Source organism: Acanthaster planci, linkage group LG01 (genome assembly GCF_054643075.1).
Source record: "Acanthaster planci isolate LZ-2023a linkage group LG01, COTS_SCS, whole genome shotgun sequence".
Taxonomy (NCBI): Eukaryota; Metazoa; Echinodermata; class Asteroidea; order Valvatida; family Acanthasteridae; genus Acanthaster; species Acanthaster planci.
The window spans coordinates 24,702,942-24,722,933 of record NC_141777.1 but is presented as its reverse complement, the minus strand read 5'-3'; the positions used below and the strand labels follow the sequence as shown (position 1 = coordinate 24,722,933).

General features: G+C 41.3%; 1 protein-coding gene across 2 annotated transcripts in view; it reads right to left on the bottom strand.

Moving 5' to 3' along the window:
* The window catches only part of LOC110986863 (uncharacterized), a 40,851-nt gene extending 22,093 nt beyond the window's left edge, over positions 1 to 18,758 (bottom strand). The window contains exons 1-6 of one of the 2 annotated variants that reach the window (XM_022249126.2): positions 18,620 to 18,758; positions 8,172 to 12,210; positions 6,617 to 6,804; positions 5,628 to 5,787; positions 1,375 to 1,436; positions 101 to 783 (exon numbers count right to left, since the gene is read on the bottom strand). In XM_022249126.2, the coding sequence (XP_022104818.2) occupies positions 101 to 783; positions 1,375 to 1,436; positions 5,628 to 5,787; positions 6,617 to 6,804; positions 8,172 to 11,751 (4,673 nt within the window). In that variant the 5' untranslated portion in view covers positions 11,752 to 12,210; positions 18,620 to 18,758. The other variant, XM_022249127.2, reaches the window with a different exon arrangement.
* Positions 18,759 to 19,992: the final 1,234 nt, after the last annotated feature.

The window sequence follows — 19,992 nt, the reverse complement described above, 5'->3', positions numbered from 1 at the left end:
TTCTTTGAACAGCACAGAGCAAAAAAGGTGTTCAATTATTTATGCAGGTGAGAAGTGAATACGATATTAGAATGCCTACACTGGAAATATGAAATCTTACCGATCTTTTGTCTCTGAAGTAGGCAATTTGTGAAGCTGTATGCGATTCCAGTAGAGCGGCTTCATAGGAACCTTGGGTTCAATCGCATTCTTGGCTGGCCCCTTGGGGGTTAAGGGGGTACCAATGGATGACTGGGAGGAGTGGGGACCAGTGGGAATGATAAGGCTTCCTGGCGGTGGGGGAGGTGGAGGGGGCATGACGCCGCCAGAGGCACCTGGGACTGGGGGTGGGGGAGGTGGTGGTACACTGCCTGCCAAAGGGGGTGGGGGTGGTGGTGGTGGTGGTGAAGGTATCCCACCTGGTGGAGGTGGTACAACTGCACCTCCTGGTGGTGTAGGAAGCCCTGCCAGGCTAGGAGGTGGGGGTGGAACGGGCGCACTCTGAGGATCCACCAAGGGTACCGGTGGGGGTGGGGGAGGGGGAGGCACTGCCCTCCCACCACCTGAATCCTGCAGCTCCTCAAAGAGTTCAATCTGCTTCTGCAGTGCCTGCCTGCTGCAGTCGATCCAGTCCGTATTCACCCCGACATCCATCAGGACTTTCGTCTGAGCATTGCTGCTCGGTTGCTGGGTGCTTTCCCCATACCGCAGGGAATCCTGCAGGGTGTTGAGCTGTTCCTCCAAGGAACACAGCCTGGCTGCTTGCTCCCCTCGCAACTCAAACATGGCTAGTTCGTGCTCCATCTGTTTAGAAGTAAAACCAATGCAGTGAACAACATTTGACTTATTTCTACCTCAAGATAATTTCCTTGACCGGCTATTCATACAAATTTGCATTTGCCAAGCCAAGTTTTGTGATTAACAACAGGTTACCAACGACAATATTGTGTGATGTGTATTGCTTGTGACAGGTCCCCACTTAATTTTGTTCAGCAAAAAAATCGGTATAGACATAACTTCTGCTAAGCAGCTTCATGAAATTATATCTACAGGTCACAACTGGGACAGCTGCATCTTTCCTCTTGAAGAAAAATAATCCACATGTAAAATGTGGTACAAAAATCCACCACAGAGACGGTCAACGCTCAACAGCAGTACAAAACATGTTTTTGCAGAGTGAATCCTTCCCACTCTTAGCAAGTTCTGCATTTATTAGCTTCACAAAATCGAGTAAAAGAAATAAGCACTGTTTCATGCTTTGAGTATGGAGTTTCTGTATCAGTAATTCTCAATAACACACTGCTAATTCAATAAAGGGAAGTACATGTATCTTGGTACATAAACATGTAGCAGCAGGTGGGAGTAAATGAAGTCTCAAGACTTTGAATACCTCACCTCTATTTTCTTCAGTGCATCATTATGTTCCCTCTTCAGTCCCATGATGTATTGCTGGTGTTCTGTCAAAAACATGGGAGAACATGAATTCATACTACAGTGGAGGTGAGAGAGTTTGTACATGTGCCACAACTCATTTGGCTTGTTTGCTTGCCGTGCGGCCCTGTGAACGTTCCCACAGACATTTGGTTTTCCAAGATCTCATTTCCACAAAATGTCACTTCTGCCACTAGCTCTTGGTAGCAAAGTTTCAGGCCTGGAACACAGTGTGGAATGTCAGAGCTAAATTCCTGAATCCTGGACATTCCAAAAGGGGTCCCAACCCAGCCAAGGCAATGACAGTACCCAAGTCCTCCAGCTGGACAGCTTACCACAATTATCTTCTTGACCCTCAGCTTAGGATGAGACAACTATCAAATATGACTGATTGTTGTTCGGCATTGATCAACCACAAAGGCAGATATATGTGATTGTTATACCTCTGTCTTAATGACTGTGTTCTCTTTCTTTGCCAATCCCCAGACTCAAGCTGATCTTACAATTTTTAACCAAATTTTGGACAATTTCCTTAGTTGGTCAGATACCCAACTACTGTATATGTACATTTACTGACTAATAATACTATATGGCAACAACAGTAAAATGATGCTCCAAGACGAGAGAATCACACTGTTTTAACTAAGCTTCTAGACAGGAAAATTTACTGTTACAGCACAACTTCAAATCACTGGACACAGCAATGTAAAAACTGTTTCAAATAGGCCCTACATATTGATATATAGGTACATATTCAGCAAACATACATGTGTCTGATTTACAGGAAGTGATAATTTGAGAACAAACACAAGCAAAGCTTTTCTTTTGAGAGAGAATGCAAAGGAATTAGGAGCAAGCACATTAAAACAAAGTAATTCACAGAATCTGCCAAGATGTTTGCTGGAGTACTAATGTGGCAAATTTTAGTACATTGTACATTTCTTAAACATAAATGCATACATGTGGTGTGTCAAAATCAAGCAAATGCACATCTTGGTGCTTTTACCTTAATTCCATCACTGAAGTACAATTTTTCTTTAAAAAAGAAAGAAACAAGTTTACACTGTTGAAATTTCACTCTGAAACTTAGATCAGTGCTATGGATTGGTGGTATCACAAATTTCTCAGGCTTTCAAACTCAGTATGATCCGCAATCACAACCGTGCTATTTCACTAAAATCTGTTTTGCCTCATTGGGACACACCACATCACCAATACCATTTATATAATTTCATGCATAAACATGAAAAAGGTTTTGCTTGGCAAAGATGGCATTTGTACAGAAGTCCATTAGCACCAAGCAAAAAAATATTTTAAATTCGTTGTTACGAATTCTCAAGCCGTTATTACGGATTTGCATTTCGTTATTAAGGATTCGCAATCCATTATGACGAATTCGGAATCACAATCTGATGTTATTGGTGTATTACTTGTGTAAATAATGTGTGTACATAACGGATTGCGAATCTGTCATAATGGATTGCGAGTCCGTAATTCAATGAATTGGGAATCTGTAACAAAGGATTGCCAATCCTTAATAATGGATTAAAAACAGATTTCCAATCTGTAGTAACGGATTTAAAATATGTTCGTTTGGTGCTAATGGGCTCATGTACATGTACATTTAAAATCAAAAAGGATTTTCTTTTGCACTAATTTTGTAACAAAACTTTCAGCAAGTGATGTACAGTACTTGTACAATGTAAAATCATACAAGTTTTGGATCACTGTCCTCTTCTTCTTCAAAGATTAAATTTTCTTTGGCCTTGACGACAATAGTCTTACAGGTCCAAGTACATGTACATGTACAAGTAACTGCATGAGTGCTTTATATTCCAGACGTGTATCTAGCCGTTTCTTGAAAGACAGCAATTAAACGAAAGCAAGAAGGGATAAATATTGCTGTAAGCTATGTTACACACCATTAACATAAACAAATCCTGCAATATGATAACAGATTTTGCTTGGCTTGGCTTTGAAAAACAAGTTTCTATTCGTTCCCAGTCTCAGCTCTGGCATACTTGTATATGATGCAAATTAATGTGGTAAGCCAACATAAGAAACATCTGAGTCCTTTGTTTTAGTGTACATAAAACAGAGAAATGTGGAGGCATTGCTTAAATTAGAAGTGAAAAATACCGACTCACTCACAACAAGGGCTAACTCCACTGAACCTAATCGTTGGCAGTTAACGGAAGATAAATGATACTTGAGAAATTCTTTTTATGAACACAGCTGCATTTCCACATACATGTAACAGTACTTTGGGAAATCACACGCCCTTATTGGGCACTGGTATTTTATCCAAGAGGTTTACAAGGTCCTGGAAAGCTATTTTCCCTATTTTGCTTAATTTTCTGTAGGGGGAAATGGAAAAATCTATTGACTATTTTGCAGGAACTTGTCTTAAATTTAATCTTGCTCCGTTTGAAATGAGCAGGATAGCATGGCAAACAGAAGAACTATCAATAGTGATATCAGCGGTGACTGGATTTTGCGTGCAATGCCTTGAGGACAAAATGAGTGTTCTTGCATGGTCAAAAAGATGAGGTGGCTTTCACTGACGTTTTCACCTTGCAAAAACAACTTACTGATGGCTTGCAGGGATCACACTGAAAGTAAAGCAGGGTACGGTACTTTCTCTTTGGAAGAGGAGAGAATAGCACAAACTAAATGGCACACAATCAAAAAAAAAAAGCTTTTTCCTGCATAAAATCAATTTCGTATTTAATGCTAACTCCCTAGAGGTGTGTGAAAAATCATATTGAAATCAGAGGATTTAGCCCTCTATGCAGTAGAGATTAATTAAAGATATAAATTTCTTTTGCAGACACCATACATGTACATGTACAAAAGAAAACAACAATTTCTCACAGTGACACAAATATCAAGAAATTTACACGTAAATGTAAGCTTATCTAATTGCATTGCTGAAAAAAGTGAGGGTTTAAATGGTTACAAATGTACAGAGTGGATTTTAATGATTTTAAATGTAGGATAATTGCGCAGCTTGGGTATTTTCCTTCTTTCTTGCCAATACATGTATAGGAATGCATACAATGTAACATGGTGAAATGGAGCAACATTAATACACTGCACACCCCCCTCACCTACATGTACATGTACACACTTTTACAGGTACTGTATCGGAACAGGCAGGTGCCAACTTAATGTCCAGGTATATGGCAGAAGACGGTACAATTAAAAATCCAACACACATGCTCATCTGCAGGCCAACAACATTAATGTACACATGGGTGCATGCTCAGGCTGGCTAACCTACACAAAGACTACCAGTGCATATAGGCCGATATTCAAATTGTATTCATTGATTTTGTGGCATTAATGATTACAGCGTATGTACATGTTCATGTAAGAGAAGGCATGTGCTTATTCTTTGGCTCAATACCAGCCTGAGCATATTTTGATACCTACAGACGTACATGAACATGTACCTGAACATTGTACATGTTGGTAAAAAAAAATGCATAAGATTTTTTTTCAAGTTAAATTTCAGGTCTTAACATCTCATCGGGTTATTCTAAATTAGCACTGTGCACCAGTGCACAGGCGCATTTCTCTCATGTTAATGCACTGTCAACTGAAAATCATGTGCATCAAATGAGTTCAGTGGTTCCCAACAGTTGGCTCCACATTCTGATGAGACCACTACTGCTGAGTGCTTTACTAGTGATACAATGTATCAACTCATGATGAAATAATTTCTGCCAACAGCTTTATTACCTACTGTGATAATTTCATATGATTGCTTGTACATTAGTGTAGATGTAGGAAGCCACACAAAGGCAAAAGCGTAACAACAGGACAAAAAGAAGTGAGTAAATATTCAGCATACCTGTACATGTACTCACAGTAAATGTTTGAAAAATATGTAGAGCTAACAACAAAAGGTGCCATTCACATGGCCAGAATATGAGCAAAGATGCCATTTTGTAATCATTTTCTCTTCAAAATGTAAACGAAAGCCTTGGGTAAAGTGACTTCCACAGAGGATTTTAGGTTGAATACATGTAGCTGGTGATTTTACATACTTGCATCCCTGCATTTAGGATCAATATCTACATACACACGCATCTGCAATACACACACACAGAATACAACCAAGAAGTAGTCTATTAAATCAATACGATGCATGTACACGTTTTCAACTCCCTCGCTACACAAACATCTCAACTGATTGGATTTCTGCCACCCACCTGCCTCTGTGTACTTGAGACCGTGTTGATGTGATGCCCCTTCTTCCTGCTTGGGAGGGGGCCAGATGGGTTCCAGCTTGCCCGGGGAGGATGCGATTGGGATGCCGTTTGGATGGCCAGAGTGCTGGGCATGCTGGGCCCAGCAGTACATGGCATCCAACTGGGTGGGAAGTGAAAAAATATCAAATTTTGGAGGATTTTTGCAGGATTGAGGAAGGTGCAACATGGCTTATACATGTAAGTTACTGGATCAGACAAATTGAGCCTTAAGTGTCATTTTTCTTTCGTCTGTTTCAGTTTGCATTAGACGGGGTAAATCAAGTGCTTTGTTTTGATGTATCACATAGATACATCAAAACATATAGACATGATAGACATGCACTTGTATGGGGGAAAATTGCTGTGGGTTCCCACTGATTTATACTGTCCAACTGGGCCTTTTTAATCAACAGGGGCTCTGGTGACTTGAGGCTCATTTTATCAGGTTGGATCACATACAACTTCACATGGGGCTTGATGTTACTTAAAAGTTCAGTCACAGAGTGTGTCATTGCCATCTGTACAATGTACGTGTAAGAGCTAGGAAGCATGACAAGCACTGTGAGTAGGCCAAATGTCAGATATTTTGGGAAATAGCCTTCTTTTGATCGCAGTTAATCAGTTTTAGACACCACATTTAAAAATTGGTGCGAGTTTGGGGGTGGAGAAAAATCATCCAGCAGAGAGGTTGTAACAATGACAATAAAATTAAAAGGTATGAGCACTCTCCTAAATAACTGCAATCATGGGAAACTTACACTTTGTTTTTCTTTGTTCTCAACTGACAAAGAAGAAACGTCAGACTGAATGAATCTTTGCAAACCTGGACTGTTTTGTAAGCAAGCATCTGACATCTGGAAAAATCCCGGAAAAATCACACCCCTGCACAGCATACTAATAAGCTGTAAAGATCATAGCAAGGATTCCACTTCACATAAATGTACATGTACCTTGAATTTGTCAGTGCCGGTTTCTGCCTCCAGGGGTTGTATGACTCCTATATCCAGAAGGCAAGAACACAGAAGCAAGATGGATGCGCGGCCCTCAGAGGATGGAGAGGTGACGGCAGAGGAGGGCGTGGGCTCGTCGGGACTGGGGCTGATCATTGTTGAGCACAGCCAGTCCACTAGCCTACGACCTACAGCAGGGGTCACGACAAGTTCGAATTACAGAGTAATCTAGCGAGCAGATACATGTACATGTAGAAGCCATTACTGCAGTGGCACCTTGCTCTCATTAAGGTGGTGCGCATACTCTGGACAAGTGTAATAGGATGTTGTGTCTTGCTGTGCACATGCATGCCTCATGTTCAAGAACGTGCAAGTGAGATGTCTCGGGAGAGAAAATGGTATCTCTTTGGATCAGTCCATACTGTATCCAGAGGGTGAGAATAGACCTCCACATGTACATGTATGATGTCAAGAGTGCTCGAATAATGTTGTCTTTTTGCCTATAATTGATCAAGGTCAGATGTGCCGTTTGCTGCAGAGTGTCATCACCATTTGGTTGTGACAAATATAGTCAACAGTCAAAAATGTCTGATGCCAAAGTGAGATGAGTGAGGGACTATCAGTGTCAGTGATGTATTTTAATTGTTGCCATCGGACTGGTTTGGAATAAACCAACCCATTGAAACTTTTTAAGATACATACATGTACATGAACATATGATCTTTTTGGCATTATTCAAACATATCAGAAGTACATGTACAAATATCTGGGTTTTTCCCTTTGCTTAATTTGTTTAAGGCTGTCTATGACTACATGAGAACAACAATTAGGATAAATCCTAAATGGGTGCTGAAGGTACTATACATGTACATGTACACCTGTTTTCAGGGCAATCTGGAGGAGAGTTGTATTTGATGATTAATTGAGCTGATTTTTGTGTGGATGACCCTATCATGATAAACAGAGAGCCACTTGCCTTTTTACTAAAAAGAAAAAAAAACGGGAGAAGACAAATATGAAATGCAGACATTTGACGTCACCTGTTTTGGCAAAGCACAGTGTGAGAACTGAGACGCATGCCAACTAACACAGACGTGCCAGTGGACTGACCACCTCTTCAAACACTGCTACATGTACGTGTAGGGTTGCATTTATGCAGTGTCTTCACAGCAACACAAGGAATGTGATACCCATGAATTCCAGTCTAACAGCTGGGATAATTGCTTCCATCTTGGTTTGTTTGTTTATCACTCCAGTGCTGATTTAATCACCTACAGGTTCAATAAATGCTCGCTAAACATGAAGTACATGTACATTGTACACTGTGCTTTTAAATGTTAGACATACATGTATCAGTGTAAAATAGTGCAATACAGTCCAATACAGTTTGAATGTATGTACATGTAGTTGACTTTGTGCATCACTCATGTGATAAATGCATAGATATCTGAACTTATAAAGAAAAAAAGCTCTGTGCCTTGGGTGGGATTTACAAAAACACAGGCTATTATAATACAGAATGAAGTGATTTGAATTTGTGCATAAAATTCCTTACCAGTGAAGTTTTCTTGATCTTTGAAGTTGATCTTGAAGTCCAGCTTGGCATGTTTTTCCCTCTCTGGGCTGATCAGCATGGACTTTCTGGGTGACAGAATCTTTGGACTTCTCACTGGAGATGAGTAAGGCGAGGTCAGTGGGGAAAGTTCCCGCCACAGACGACCGTCTGACCTGCTCCGCGTCATGCGCTGCCGCTGTGGAAAGCCATGTTCTTTAGCTGCAGGCTGGGCAGAAAATGTGAAGAGCGTCTCCGGTCTTTTTAGTCCTCCTTCCTGTTTTGAGGATCCGGTGGGAGAGGAGACTGCCAGTGGACTTGCCTCAAAATGCACTTTGGAACGTTTCGGATCACTCTGAGGTCTAACGGGTGTGTTTGAGGCATGGCTCATGCTTGCTGGGGGCTCTGAGTCAATTCTGGTGGCTTGTTCGCTCTCCGTGAGCTGATGCGCGAGGTGTGTGGACTCATCGAAGGAGATGGACCGCATCTTCAGGGGCGTCTGCCACTTGTCAGAGAAGGAAAAGAGCTTGGCCACTGGTGGCACTCTTGTTATGAAGTCCCTCCACTGTGGGAATTTGGATGAGGCATCCTCGGTTTCAAATGCACACGCGGGACTCGATTCCTCTCCTTCGTCCCCTGTGAATTTTTTCCTCTTGTGGCCCGACAGGGATGACATACTCTTTGATCTGCGCTTCGGCGAGCCACTCTCAGCCTCAAAGGGCAAAGGCTCAGCAACTGCCCGTTCCCTGGTACTACTCTCATTCGCCCTCGTTGCTGCCCCTCCACCTTCAGCCTCAGTCTGGTGTTGTGAAGGAAACACAGCAGCGGGGCTTGATCCTGCTAAGTTGAGAGACCCCTTCATGGATTCTGACAATTCATCACTGACAATATCATCCAGAGCGTCCTTACTGTCGTTGAGTTCCGAACGGCAGTCAAAGTACTCACTGGGACTTTCGGCACCAAAATAACTATCCCTCTCCCGCAATCTAGCCACAGATGGGATCATCAACTGCCCAAACTCACCACTGGAAGTGCTAGGGGTGCTGGTGTTGCTGTCCTTTAAAGTTCCTTGATCTGATGGGCTGATAACGATGGGAGATTTAGGTACCTGTATATTCAGCTCATGGGATGCCTCCTGATTGCCTTCAATGGTGGGCGTTTTTGAGGGAACCGTGGTTCTGGTTGGGATAGGTAAGGCCAAGTCTGGTGCATATTTTAAGAGGAACCGATGCTGACTTGCTTCTGTGCTTGAATCATTGTTTAGGGTGCCGGTGGTCTGACCAGTTTTTTGTTCACTGGGATCTCCTTTTGAGTCTTCAGGCTCTGTTGAGATGACAGCTATTTCTTCCAGTGTGAGCATGGGAAGACTTGATTTCCAGAACAACAGTTGACTGAAGGATTCCAATGTGAGGGATAGAGGCCTCTCAGGCACAGATGTGCTGAGACGGGGCTCGGCAGCAGAAATTGGTGAGCTGTTTATGATCTCTTCCCCGTCCTGCCCAACAGATGACACTGACCCCATATCGGAGTGGTTGTCAGTTTCTCCTGCACCTTCATCTGAACGTTCTGCGTCTTCCTCACTCTCCTTGAAAACTGCATTATGAACATCTGCTGAAGCAAATGAGACTGACGGATTTGTCTTGCTGTCTGCCATGGCTATTTCCTCTGCAATACCCGTGCCTTGCTGCTCCGCTTCAGTAATATTCAATGGGATCACTCCCTCAGCACAATCTTTGGTTCTCGCCGTGGGGATTTGCCCGCCTGGGTCATGAGGCCCCTCGGTTTTGAATGAATCTGTCATTATGGCTACATTAATGTCTTCGGTGTCCAAATTAGGATCCTGTGTTGTACCCCTCTGGGCCCCCATGCCATCACCCTCTGAGGTGTCAGATGACGGCTGATGACTCGGACTGTCTGAGTGACTCGGAATGTCTGAGTTTTGTGTGTCAGTACAATTGCCAAGGGTTGTAAAAGGACCCACTTCACCGATAGTGTGCACTCCATTTGATACTGACGTGAGCATGCTTCCTTGAAATTTGTCCTGCGTTTGCTCAGTATCAATCTCTTTGACGCACATTGCATTTACTTTCTGTAGAGCTTCTACATTTGGTTTGGAATCACCGTTGTTGAAATGAGGCTTAGGGGTTGAATCGGCTTCAAGTGTTGCCAAAGGCAATGGGTCTCTTTTATCATGAATACTCTCCATCTCAACTGAAATGATCTCATCCTCAGTGGTGATGATCAATGTTCTGGTATCGCGCTTTTCAAGTTTGGGGGGACGGGCCAAATCCGCATCTACTGATCCTGAAATGCTGCTTGCTACGTCTGATGAAGCATTTCTCCCAACTGCTTGAGCTTCACACCGTAACCGCTCGCTAGATCGGTGGACACCTGTTTCCTCTGACTCGTCACGAACTTGTCTCTTTCTTTCGCTTGGCTGCTCGGCAGTACCCTCGCTGATGGCCTGATGCTTTGCTTCAGTCTCTGCACATTGCAAATATGCACTCACACCGGTGTTGCCAGAATGTTGACTAGGTGTTGTGTCTGACACGTTATGAGTCTGTACTACAGCTGTGCTCACATGTGCACTCTTGCCATTTGTGTGTGCAGTGAGTTCCCTGTCTATTGTCACTGATCCCGTGGCATTCAGATTTGTCGGTATTTCATCAGTCACGTCTGCTCTTCCAGTGCTCTGGGAAGTTTTTTCAGTAGTTTCTCCACCAGTTACATCCCTCTGCCCACGAATGTGTTGTTCTGTGGATGCTGGAATGTCATGGGATTGCTTCAGCTGTCCAATATTTTCATTGGTTACCAATCCGGCTGGCTGACTGCTTTTATTAGTATTACTTTCAGTGCTTAAGTCAGAGTCACACGCATCGATATCACTGCCACTGCTTTGGCAGACCACAACAGACCCTGGCTCTGTCAAGGGGAAGGTATTTTTTACTGCCTTAACCTCTGACACAATGTCCCCATTGTCTGTTCTTGCAGTTGGGGCTTGCCCTCCTGTACCCAAGTTTGCCAATGGCAATGGCTGGGTTTGATTGCCAGATTGGGTTGCAGTGCCGGATGATTGTTTCTGCCCCAGTTCTGCCGTTCTCTCGTCCGATTTCAGATGTTTATCCCAGCTCGGGTTACCCCCTCCTGAATTTGGGCTCATATGGGGGTCAGACAGTGGTGTGTCATTGTTCGTCTCTACTTGCCCTTGCTGGGCAGGTGTACTCTTATCCTCCCCATTTTCACTATGCACACACCCAACAGGGAGATGTCCATCGCAAGATCTACATGTATTTCCATCTCCCTGCTGCATTTTCTTCACACCACTTGGCAACCTGACCATATCTTCAACACTGCCTAGGGTCTGTTCATTGCTACTTGGCAAGACTGGCAAAGTACCGGGCGCATCAGCGGTCCCATTTGTCCCATCTGGACCTCGTCGAGCATGTTGATCTTTTGCTTTGGGTGGCGGTGCCGATGCACCATCCCCATGTTTGGTGTTCTCGTTTCCCATATTCCTACGTGTAATAGCAAGCACTGCGTCATCTTTTGTAGCTGAAGTGACACCAGAGAATCCTTGGGACATACCGGTACCAGGTTACTTCACTGGACCACTATCACAGCACTAGGATGCAACAGCCAGAATGTCCCAATAACCAAATAGCCGTCCACTCAAGCGTTGCACACTTCTTTACAAACAATCCTTTTAACCCTCAGGTGGGGCGTCCAACCATGGCACAAGAATTCAGTTGAAATCCAGAGAAAAGTGCAAACATATATGTACAGGACAATGGTACAGGTAAAAGTACACGTACTATATATTTAAGGCAAAGTGAACACTACTGCAATGCTGCACATATGCCTGCACTCGTGCCCAACCGTCCTCTTTCAGAACAGTATTCTCGTCATTAAGTGTTGACAGTGTTCTGGGCCAGTTACTGCCATCTTAATTTCCTGTTACAAGGTTCTGTCCATTGTGCCTACAGCTGTCCAATTTCAGGCAATCCCGGGGTAATCCAGTGAGGCACTGTTCACGTTCGCAGACCTGTGACAAACGAGCCAAGAAACGAGTCAATGATTTCTTGAGTACATGCAATGTCCCATGTGTGTACAATTTCTAAGTGTACATGTGGTTGTACACAGACAGACATACCCAGAATGCTGCCTAACTGTGTAGGCCTACTGAAATTATGCCACATGTACAGGTAATTTGTTTCATTAAATGTTCCATTAACCTTAAAATTGTTACTTACACATGTATACATGTATGTTAGAACTGAAGTTCTGCCATATGTATACAGGTACATGTAGCCCTTTGCAGGACTGTACGGGTACATTGTGACACAAACTTTAAAAATATTTGGCATTGTCTTTCGAATATTTCCACACATCAACAGACCTATATCTACAGTCGTCTACTGTTCACCGAGAACATTGATTTACATTTACAATGTAAAGCAAAACAAGAGCTGCACAGAGAACAGATGAACCTATTGTATACATTTACATGTCAGCAAAAGCGTACCACTGCAGTTAACATGGAAAATTGCCAATTGTTTATTCAAACATAAAAAGTAAGAAATAAAAAAAGAAACTGATACAAAAAGGCAATGTTGCCATCCATTATAATCCTTAAGTGTGCATTATGTTCGACACACCTGCCCGCCCCAGGTCTTCGGTTCTATCTTGACCCTGTGCTGTACCTTGCATACACGTACAGTATTGCACACTCATGCACTTTAACCATGGCAGGTCCATTCCACATAGGATTACCGCATAGTCTCTCTTTAGCCTGCATTCCTGAGCAAATCCCTCATCAAAATGCATTCAGAGGCCTGAACTGCATGGCATTCAATGCAAAAATGTCCCTGTTTACACACATAACAGTGACTGTATGACACCCCATGGAACCTTAACCTCCAATTGTGAAAAACATGTAGGTCTCGTCTCTATTGTGCACTTGTATGAAACCACAGTATGAGCATTGCTGCTTTGACGCAAAGGGGGGGAGAATAATGACAGATTGCATAATGCTACATGTACATGTATATATTTACAAGTACAAGGCACTCACTCATGCATACTGTAGCAAGTGCTGGGAAGTTTCAAGAGATTTGACATATGTACAGTACATGTACATGTACCTCGTCAATCAACACACAGAAGTTCAACACATCTCAATCATGAGATTTCTTGAACTGAGTGGCCTGGATGAGTTTATAAAGTTCAATACGCAGACCGTACACTGTACATGTACATAAAAAGGTAAAGGTATGTACATGTATGTACATGTGCAGTGTATGCATGGTTTGCATAATGCAGGTACATGTACAAATTTACACATTACATGTATATTGTATGTACATGTACATGTACATGCACAAGGCAGAACCATTTTTATGCCCCTAAGTACGCTATCTATGAAGCAACCTATAAGAAAATTTACAATTCTGGACTATGAAAATTTGTACTAAACATACTCATGTACATGTGCTTTCCATGAAAAAAAATTATTAAAATCACCCCCCCCAAAAAAATCAAAATTTCAAATATATAAACGGGCCGAATGATGGAATGTTTTGCCCGTCACAAATACTATGAATTAAAATCAACACACATGTACACGTCCATTACACAAAGATATTGAATCCTTCTACATGTAAATGCCAGCTTCAAATCTGTTTTGATTTACTCACATTTACTTGCTCTATGGTGTATTAAATTCTATCTACAGAAAACCTGTTTAAGAACATGACATTTATGTACAGCAGGCAAATTCTTGAAGAAATAGTACTTCTCGGTCCACACATCGCTCACTCCAAATCCATCCAACTCCAGCCAAATGTCATTACTTCCTTCCAACTTCCCAGTATGACATCATCATCTCTATTGCAGATGCTCAACTGACGACTGGTGATCAGTCAAGCATGTCTGTGCATCTCTTACACCCTAGCAGCCTTGGGGATTCTCTCCATCAGACTTTTTAACACGCCTCTTATCACTCAGCATTCAATGCATTTGGACAATACACATACCGGCACATGTACATATACATGTGCAATGTTGTACATGTATGCATACTGGTATACACTGTACTGTACTCAGAGCTCTCCAACTCTCTGTAAAAATTGACGTTAAAGTTGGGTGCATTAATGTTTGTGTAAAAATCTAAGGAAAATGCAAAATTTCATATGACAATGCATACTGTACATGTACATGTATGCCTTCCAAGGTCGACACAAATCAGAAAGTATCAGAAGATAATGAGCATTTCTTTCACGTCGTGCTGTTTACTGTAAACAAATATCAATAAGCATCAACAAATACAAGTATTTTTATGTGTACATGTACATAACGTGTTTACTGTTTACAATACTAATTACATGTACCTGTACATGTAGACTCCTACTGGTACATGCAACTTACATGTATTTTGCAATGATCCTTGAGAGTTAAATTTTAAGTCACAAAGTACAAGTACATGTATGAAGACAACAATGCCACTCATAGTACAGCCGAGCTGGCTACTGAATAGAGGGCCGTGCAGTAGATACATGTACATGTAAATTGCATGTACATGTACGTGTACCATATTTTGAGGGAAATGTAGAACTAACGACCAAAAGGAAAAATAAAAGTATTTAAAAAGAATTTCACATTTCTGTAGTTACATGTAACCGGGTCTTATAAGGTACATATACATGTGTTGACTTGGAGAGGGTAGTGCGTCCCTAATAACCCTAAAAATATTCCTCAATGAGCCCTGTACAGTACTTTGAAGTAAATGTTGCCTCCAGACATTGTGTCAACAGTAGCTGTCTGCCATCATGATGCTGTCTGTGAGCTGCAGCATTACTGTACACGCTCATCTACATGTACCGGTATACATGCATGTACATGGTAAACACGACTTTGTTGATTTCATGTAATGATTCCAACTCACAGGGAAAGGATAATTTTTCATGAGAAAATGCTTCTGTTATGAGCTTCCTACAACAGTACATTTATGATCATTGCATTCTTAGGGTTACATGTATGTACACCTGCAGGTGTCAGTACAGGTTTGTAATGCCACAAATCTCAAGGTATTAAAAAATTGGGTAAACAGCACACTGTGCATCCCTCAAGAATATAGATAAAAACAGCAAATACATACACGTATACATACTCGTACACGTACATTCAGCATGTTGATTACTTACCAGTACATGTGTACCGGTATGTAACCCATGCTTTATGTACTTGGGTAGGTCAACTGCATTTGATTTGACACTCATGTGACATTACATGTTTACTCGTGCCTGGTCCAAGTAATCGACCCACCAAGCTGGTTCCTTTCATGAAGGGGCAAACAAACGACTGCTTACATGTACATACATGTATGTAGTTCAATGATGCAAAGTGAGGTCAATGCCGTTGTTACTAGTTCAGAAAATTATTGAACAAAGAGGCCAATTTGCTCAAGTCAAGTGAGTTACGTGAAATTAATTGAAATCTCCATAATGTTTTGACCCAGTTGGGAACCCAAAGTGATCTGAGATCATTCGTTTACTCTCACATGTTGTAAATGCTCAGCTTTCCCTGATCAGCTGATTGGAGAGGCCTAAGTAAACATGGAAGACTGACTGAACACACTCTCATTACTGCTTCTAGGTGAAGGGAAAAAAAAGCATCTTTAAATAGTTTTGCCGCCTTCTTCCTTTTTGGTGGTTGCCTGGATTTTTGTCATTTTTACCTCAGTAAATATGATTGATTTTAAAAGGAGAAAAAAAGCAAAAAATCAGCAAATCCATCCGAAATGAAATATTTGTGAGTGGGAACATCCATATTAACTTGATACTATGCTGCTCACCGTGCACTTTGCACATTTGACTGAGCAATTTCGTGACCTAAAATGACCACAAGATGTGACAACATTGAGAGGTTCTATGCCCCCCCTCGCTTTCTGAACATGGACATGCTAGTTTGTCACATGTACATGAATGATTTATTTTAAGATGCACAAAAAAGAAACTTAACAATAAGGATGTAAACAAATCTGACTTTAGAGAATTTTAACAGGAGATTTTTAAAAAGTTTAAAATCAAAACATAAAATGCTATGCTTGCTTTTGCTGCACAAAGGTTGGAATGAGAAACAATTTTGGGTCAAGACACATGACTATTTAAAACATCCTGAAATTTCATTATAATACAATTACAAATTTATGCATAACAATCCATGGAGAAGCAAAGGTATCTTATGTACATGTACTTACAAGAAAGAGTATACACAGACATCATTTGATGTCCTGTGCACAAGCAAAACTCTTTTCCTTGCTAAATTTGACTTTTAAGGACATGTTATCACTTTCTGATTGCTAGTAAACCACTGGTAGGGAAACTAATGATGTCCGCGTGGCACACCTCGACATTCACTTGACTTTCCTTCAACAGCGTTGCCAAACCTCTTTCTTGAAAAAGGTAAAACTCACTTGGTTAAGAATTGGTACATGTACTATTATCTTTATTATACTGGTACATGTACATGTAGTACATGGTGTTGAACCTTTTTGAAAAATTTCTGTCAATTCAGTGTCGTGAAATTTCATTTAAAAATTCCAAACTTTTGACATCCGGAAATTGGGCTCAAATTCTATACCCAGCAAGAAATGAGACCGAGGGGTACCCCCCAACATGTCCAATCCCTATACACATTCCAGACTATTGTTACTTAACACATCCCCCAAGATGCCTGAAAGGAATTCCCCAGATTCCTACAAGACAATGACCAACACAAAGCAGGGGGGGTTCTCTCCGTCTCATACCTTGCTGCATATGTCAAATTTAGCTCAGTGTTCTCTAACCTGGCACACTTGAAAAACCCTTTTAGTAAACATATATTCTATTGAAACTGACTTACACTCAAATCCCCATCCACAAGTTTGTCAGGAAATTCTTTTCCTTTCTGGGGGCACATTTTGAAAGAATTCATTTCGCATGTCAGCAAACAAAATTGCAAAATCGGGGGGAGATAAAATTTCATCCCAACTCTGAAGCAGATACAGGTAAGTAAAATTGAGGTTTATGAATCAGAATATTAGGAGTTTGCTTAAGTTTCAGTTATTGTAAAATTTGAGCTAAAAAGATTGCTCTACTCAAACACTAGAAGCAAAAAATGAAAGTGCACCTTGGGCCGCGCCACATATTTAGGCTACATGTACATCAACAATTAACTCCAGGCCTTTTGTGTGGAACGTTGCTTCTCCTCTTTTTCAAATTTTGTTCTGGATCGGTCGATCTACGACTGTTCAAGTACAAAATTAGAAAAAGATAAGAACTAAATGCTCCACTTAGTAATAATATTGCATTGTCAATAAATACAGTGGAATGCTTCAATGTTATAATACCAGCTAGACCTTGTATGATATAGGCGCTGTACATGTACATGTACATGTATGTACATGTCTGTACATGTATGTGTCATTGCACGATCTCGGATGCGCACACTGTGGACATGTAATTGTGATGTTGTTTGTTACCAATTTTTGCATGCACCTGTACGTAGTGCTTTTTTAACTGCTAGGTACCAGTTAATCCGGGGGTATATTGAAAAACACGCTTCCATATGCGGCACAAGAAAATCTGATGGAAATGGACTTTAATGGAAAGAAATTGCATTTTTGTGTTCAATTCAATTTCAGTTTGTTAAAAATGCTGAATTAAGTCAGAAGACAAAGTAACCGATTTCAGTTTAGGCTGCATTTAATAAATTACTTTTTATTCTCTTTTACTTTAAATATACACTTTGAATTTCTACTGAGCACCTCGACACAAGACCTGTAGACTGTAGTGAAAGATTTTCTAAGAAAATGCTGAAATTTAGGTCGGTGAAATTTAAATGAGATTCCAAAAATATAGTGTACACTTCATTACACATGTATAGTGTGATCAGGCCACAAATTTGTTTGCCTATTTTTTTCTTTATTTTCACAGGCTAAAATTTCAGACCTGAATCCCATATTTGACCTTAAAGTTAAATTATACATCACATTAAGGCTCTCTTTATAAATGCTCTTTACAATGGTATCAAATTCAAGTATATAAAACAATATTCAATTTCTGGTCACATACCTACTGTATTATTCGCAGGCCTAACTTCAAGATATATAGGTCTACATACAAGCTGCGGTGGTATGGTAAGTACTAGGGCTACCATGCCTACTACTAGTACTAGGCTATGGTTTGATTACGAATTGCGGCTTGTGTACTGTAGAGTACATGTACAGTACGTGCGCACTTAACACATGGACAATATTGGTACCTACCGGTACACAAGACTATCGGCTGTGTGATGTACATGTACATCATGTAGACTCAGTCTACAAAATACAGTCCGTCTTGGCAATGCTTGGGGTGTACCCTCCGCCTCCGGACATGAAACAAGTGAACGACAACATGAAATTTTACACTCACAGGCACGGCTTGGAGACACGACGACTTGCAAGGCAGCAGGTAAGCATTTATACCGCATAGGTGTGTTTTTATTCCTCCATATTCAGGCCCTGACGTGTAGGCCCTCGTGCGAGACACACTTTTCGGTCTGGATATGATCCAGGAAGGTTTGAGCATGTGGCCGCAAGAGGGCGTCATACCGACCAGCCGTTGTCCGGTCCACGACGTGTTAACTTGCGCTGGTTGAGCAGTGGTTGCTTTATTGAGATGAGGGTTGCACAGGTCAATCCTGGCCAAATCTCATTTGGCCCCGGCCCCCTCTTAGTGTTTGGTGTCGATGCCATGCCAGCGCTCCAGCTCGAGAAGACAACATTGCGCGGGGGATTTGGGTACCTGGGGAGGGAACTATTCATGTATATCTGTTGATGTGTGTCCCAACAATTTGGGCCAGGATTGTATAGAACGTCATCATTCTAATCTATAAAGTACAACGGTGGGATCCCTGATCAAGTGTCCGAGAATACTGTGCTCGCCGGGGAGTTGCTTTTATACTGATTAGAATTACCTTCACTTTAATTCCACGCCGTGATGTTATATTGAACATATGTCATGCAATGCTCATTGCAATTATCACCTATCAAATATTTCATATCACTGTAATAAAATAACAAGTAGGCTAATATTAGAAATATCTGGCAAATCGACGACAACTAAGTCATAATATAACGTTACACTGTGCCAGCTTTTATCTTTACACTCCAGGGCCTTGACCTTGAGGATAAAGCCTTGGCCTTGGTCTTAATTAAGGCTTGCGGGTCAAAGTCTGGGCCTTGAGTTCAAATCAGACTGACATATGTGAAATGGTATGAAAGATGACGTAATCATAATTATGATATATAAATAAAGTGTGAGTGTTCACTGACAACGTTGTCAGTGAACACTCACACTTTATTTATATATCATAATTATCAACCCATCTTCCATCTTTATGCGAGTTACCTTTTGACAATCTGAATTGGCAAGTTTTTATTGAAAGGATATCTACATTCAATTTGTTTCATTGCAAACCTTCAAAATGCATCTTTCTGTCTCAGTACCCTTACTTCCAATTTTTGGTTCACTATTTTCACTATTCACTAAGGGTGTTTCATTGTCTTTTTTGATTCAGTGCTAACAAGTATATCCATATTCACGAGCGCAACGGTCACACTAACCCGGGAAGAAAGCCTCAATGTAACATTGGACCATAAAAATGAAAGACCGTAAAAAATACGAAGAAACACACTGATGTATTCACGTCAACATTTCACACGACTGAAAATACGACAACTTGAGGTCTACAGTGTCGAAAATGAATTATAATATAACAGGAAAAGTGCTTATAGAGATGGAAT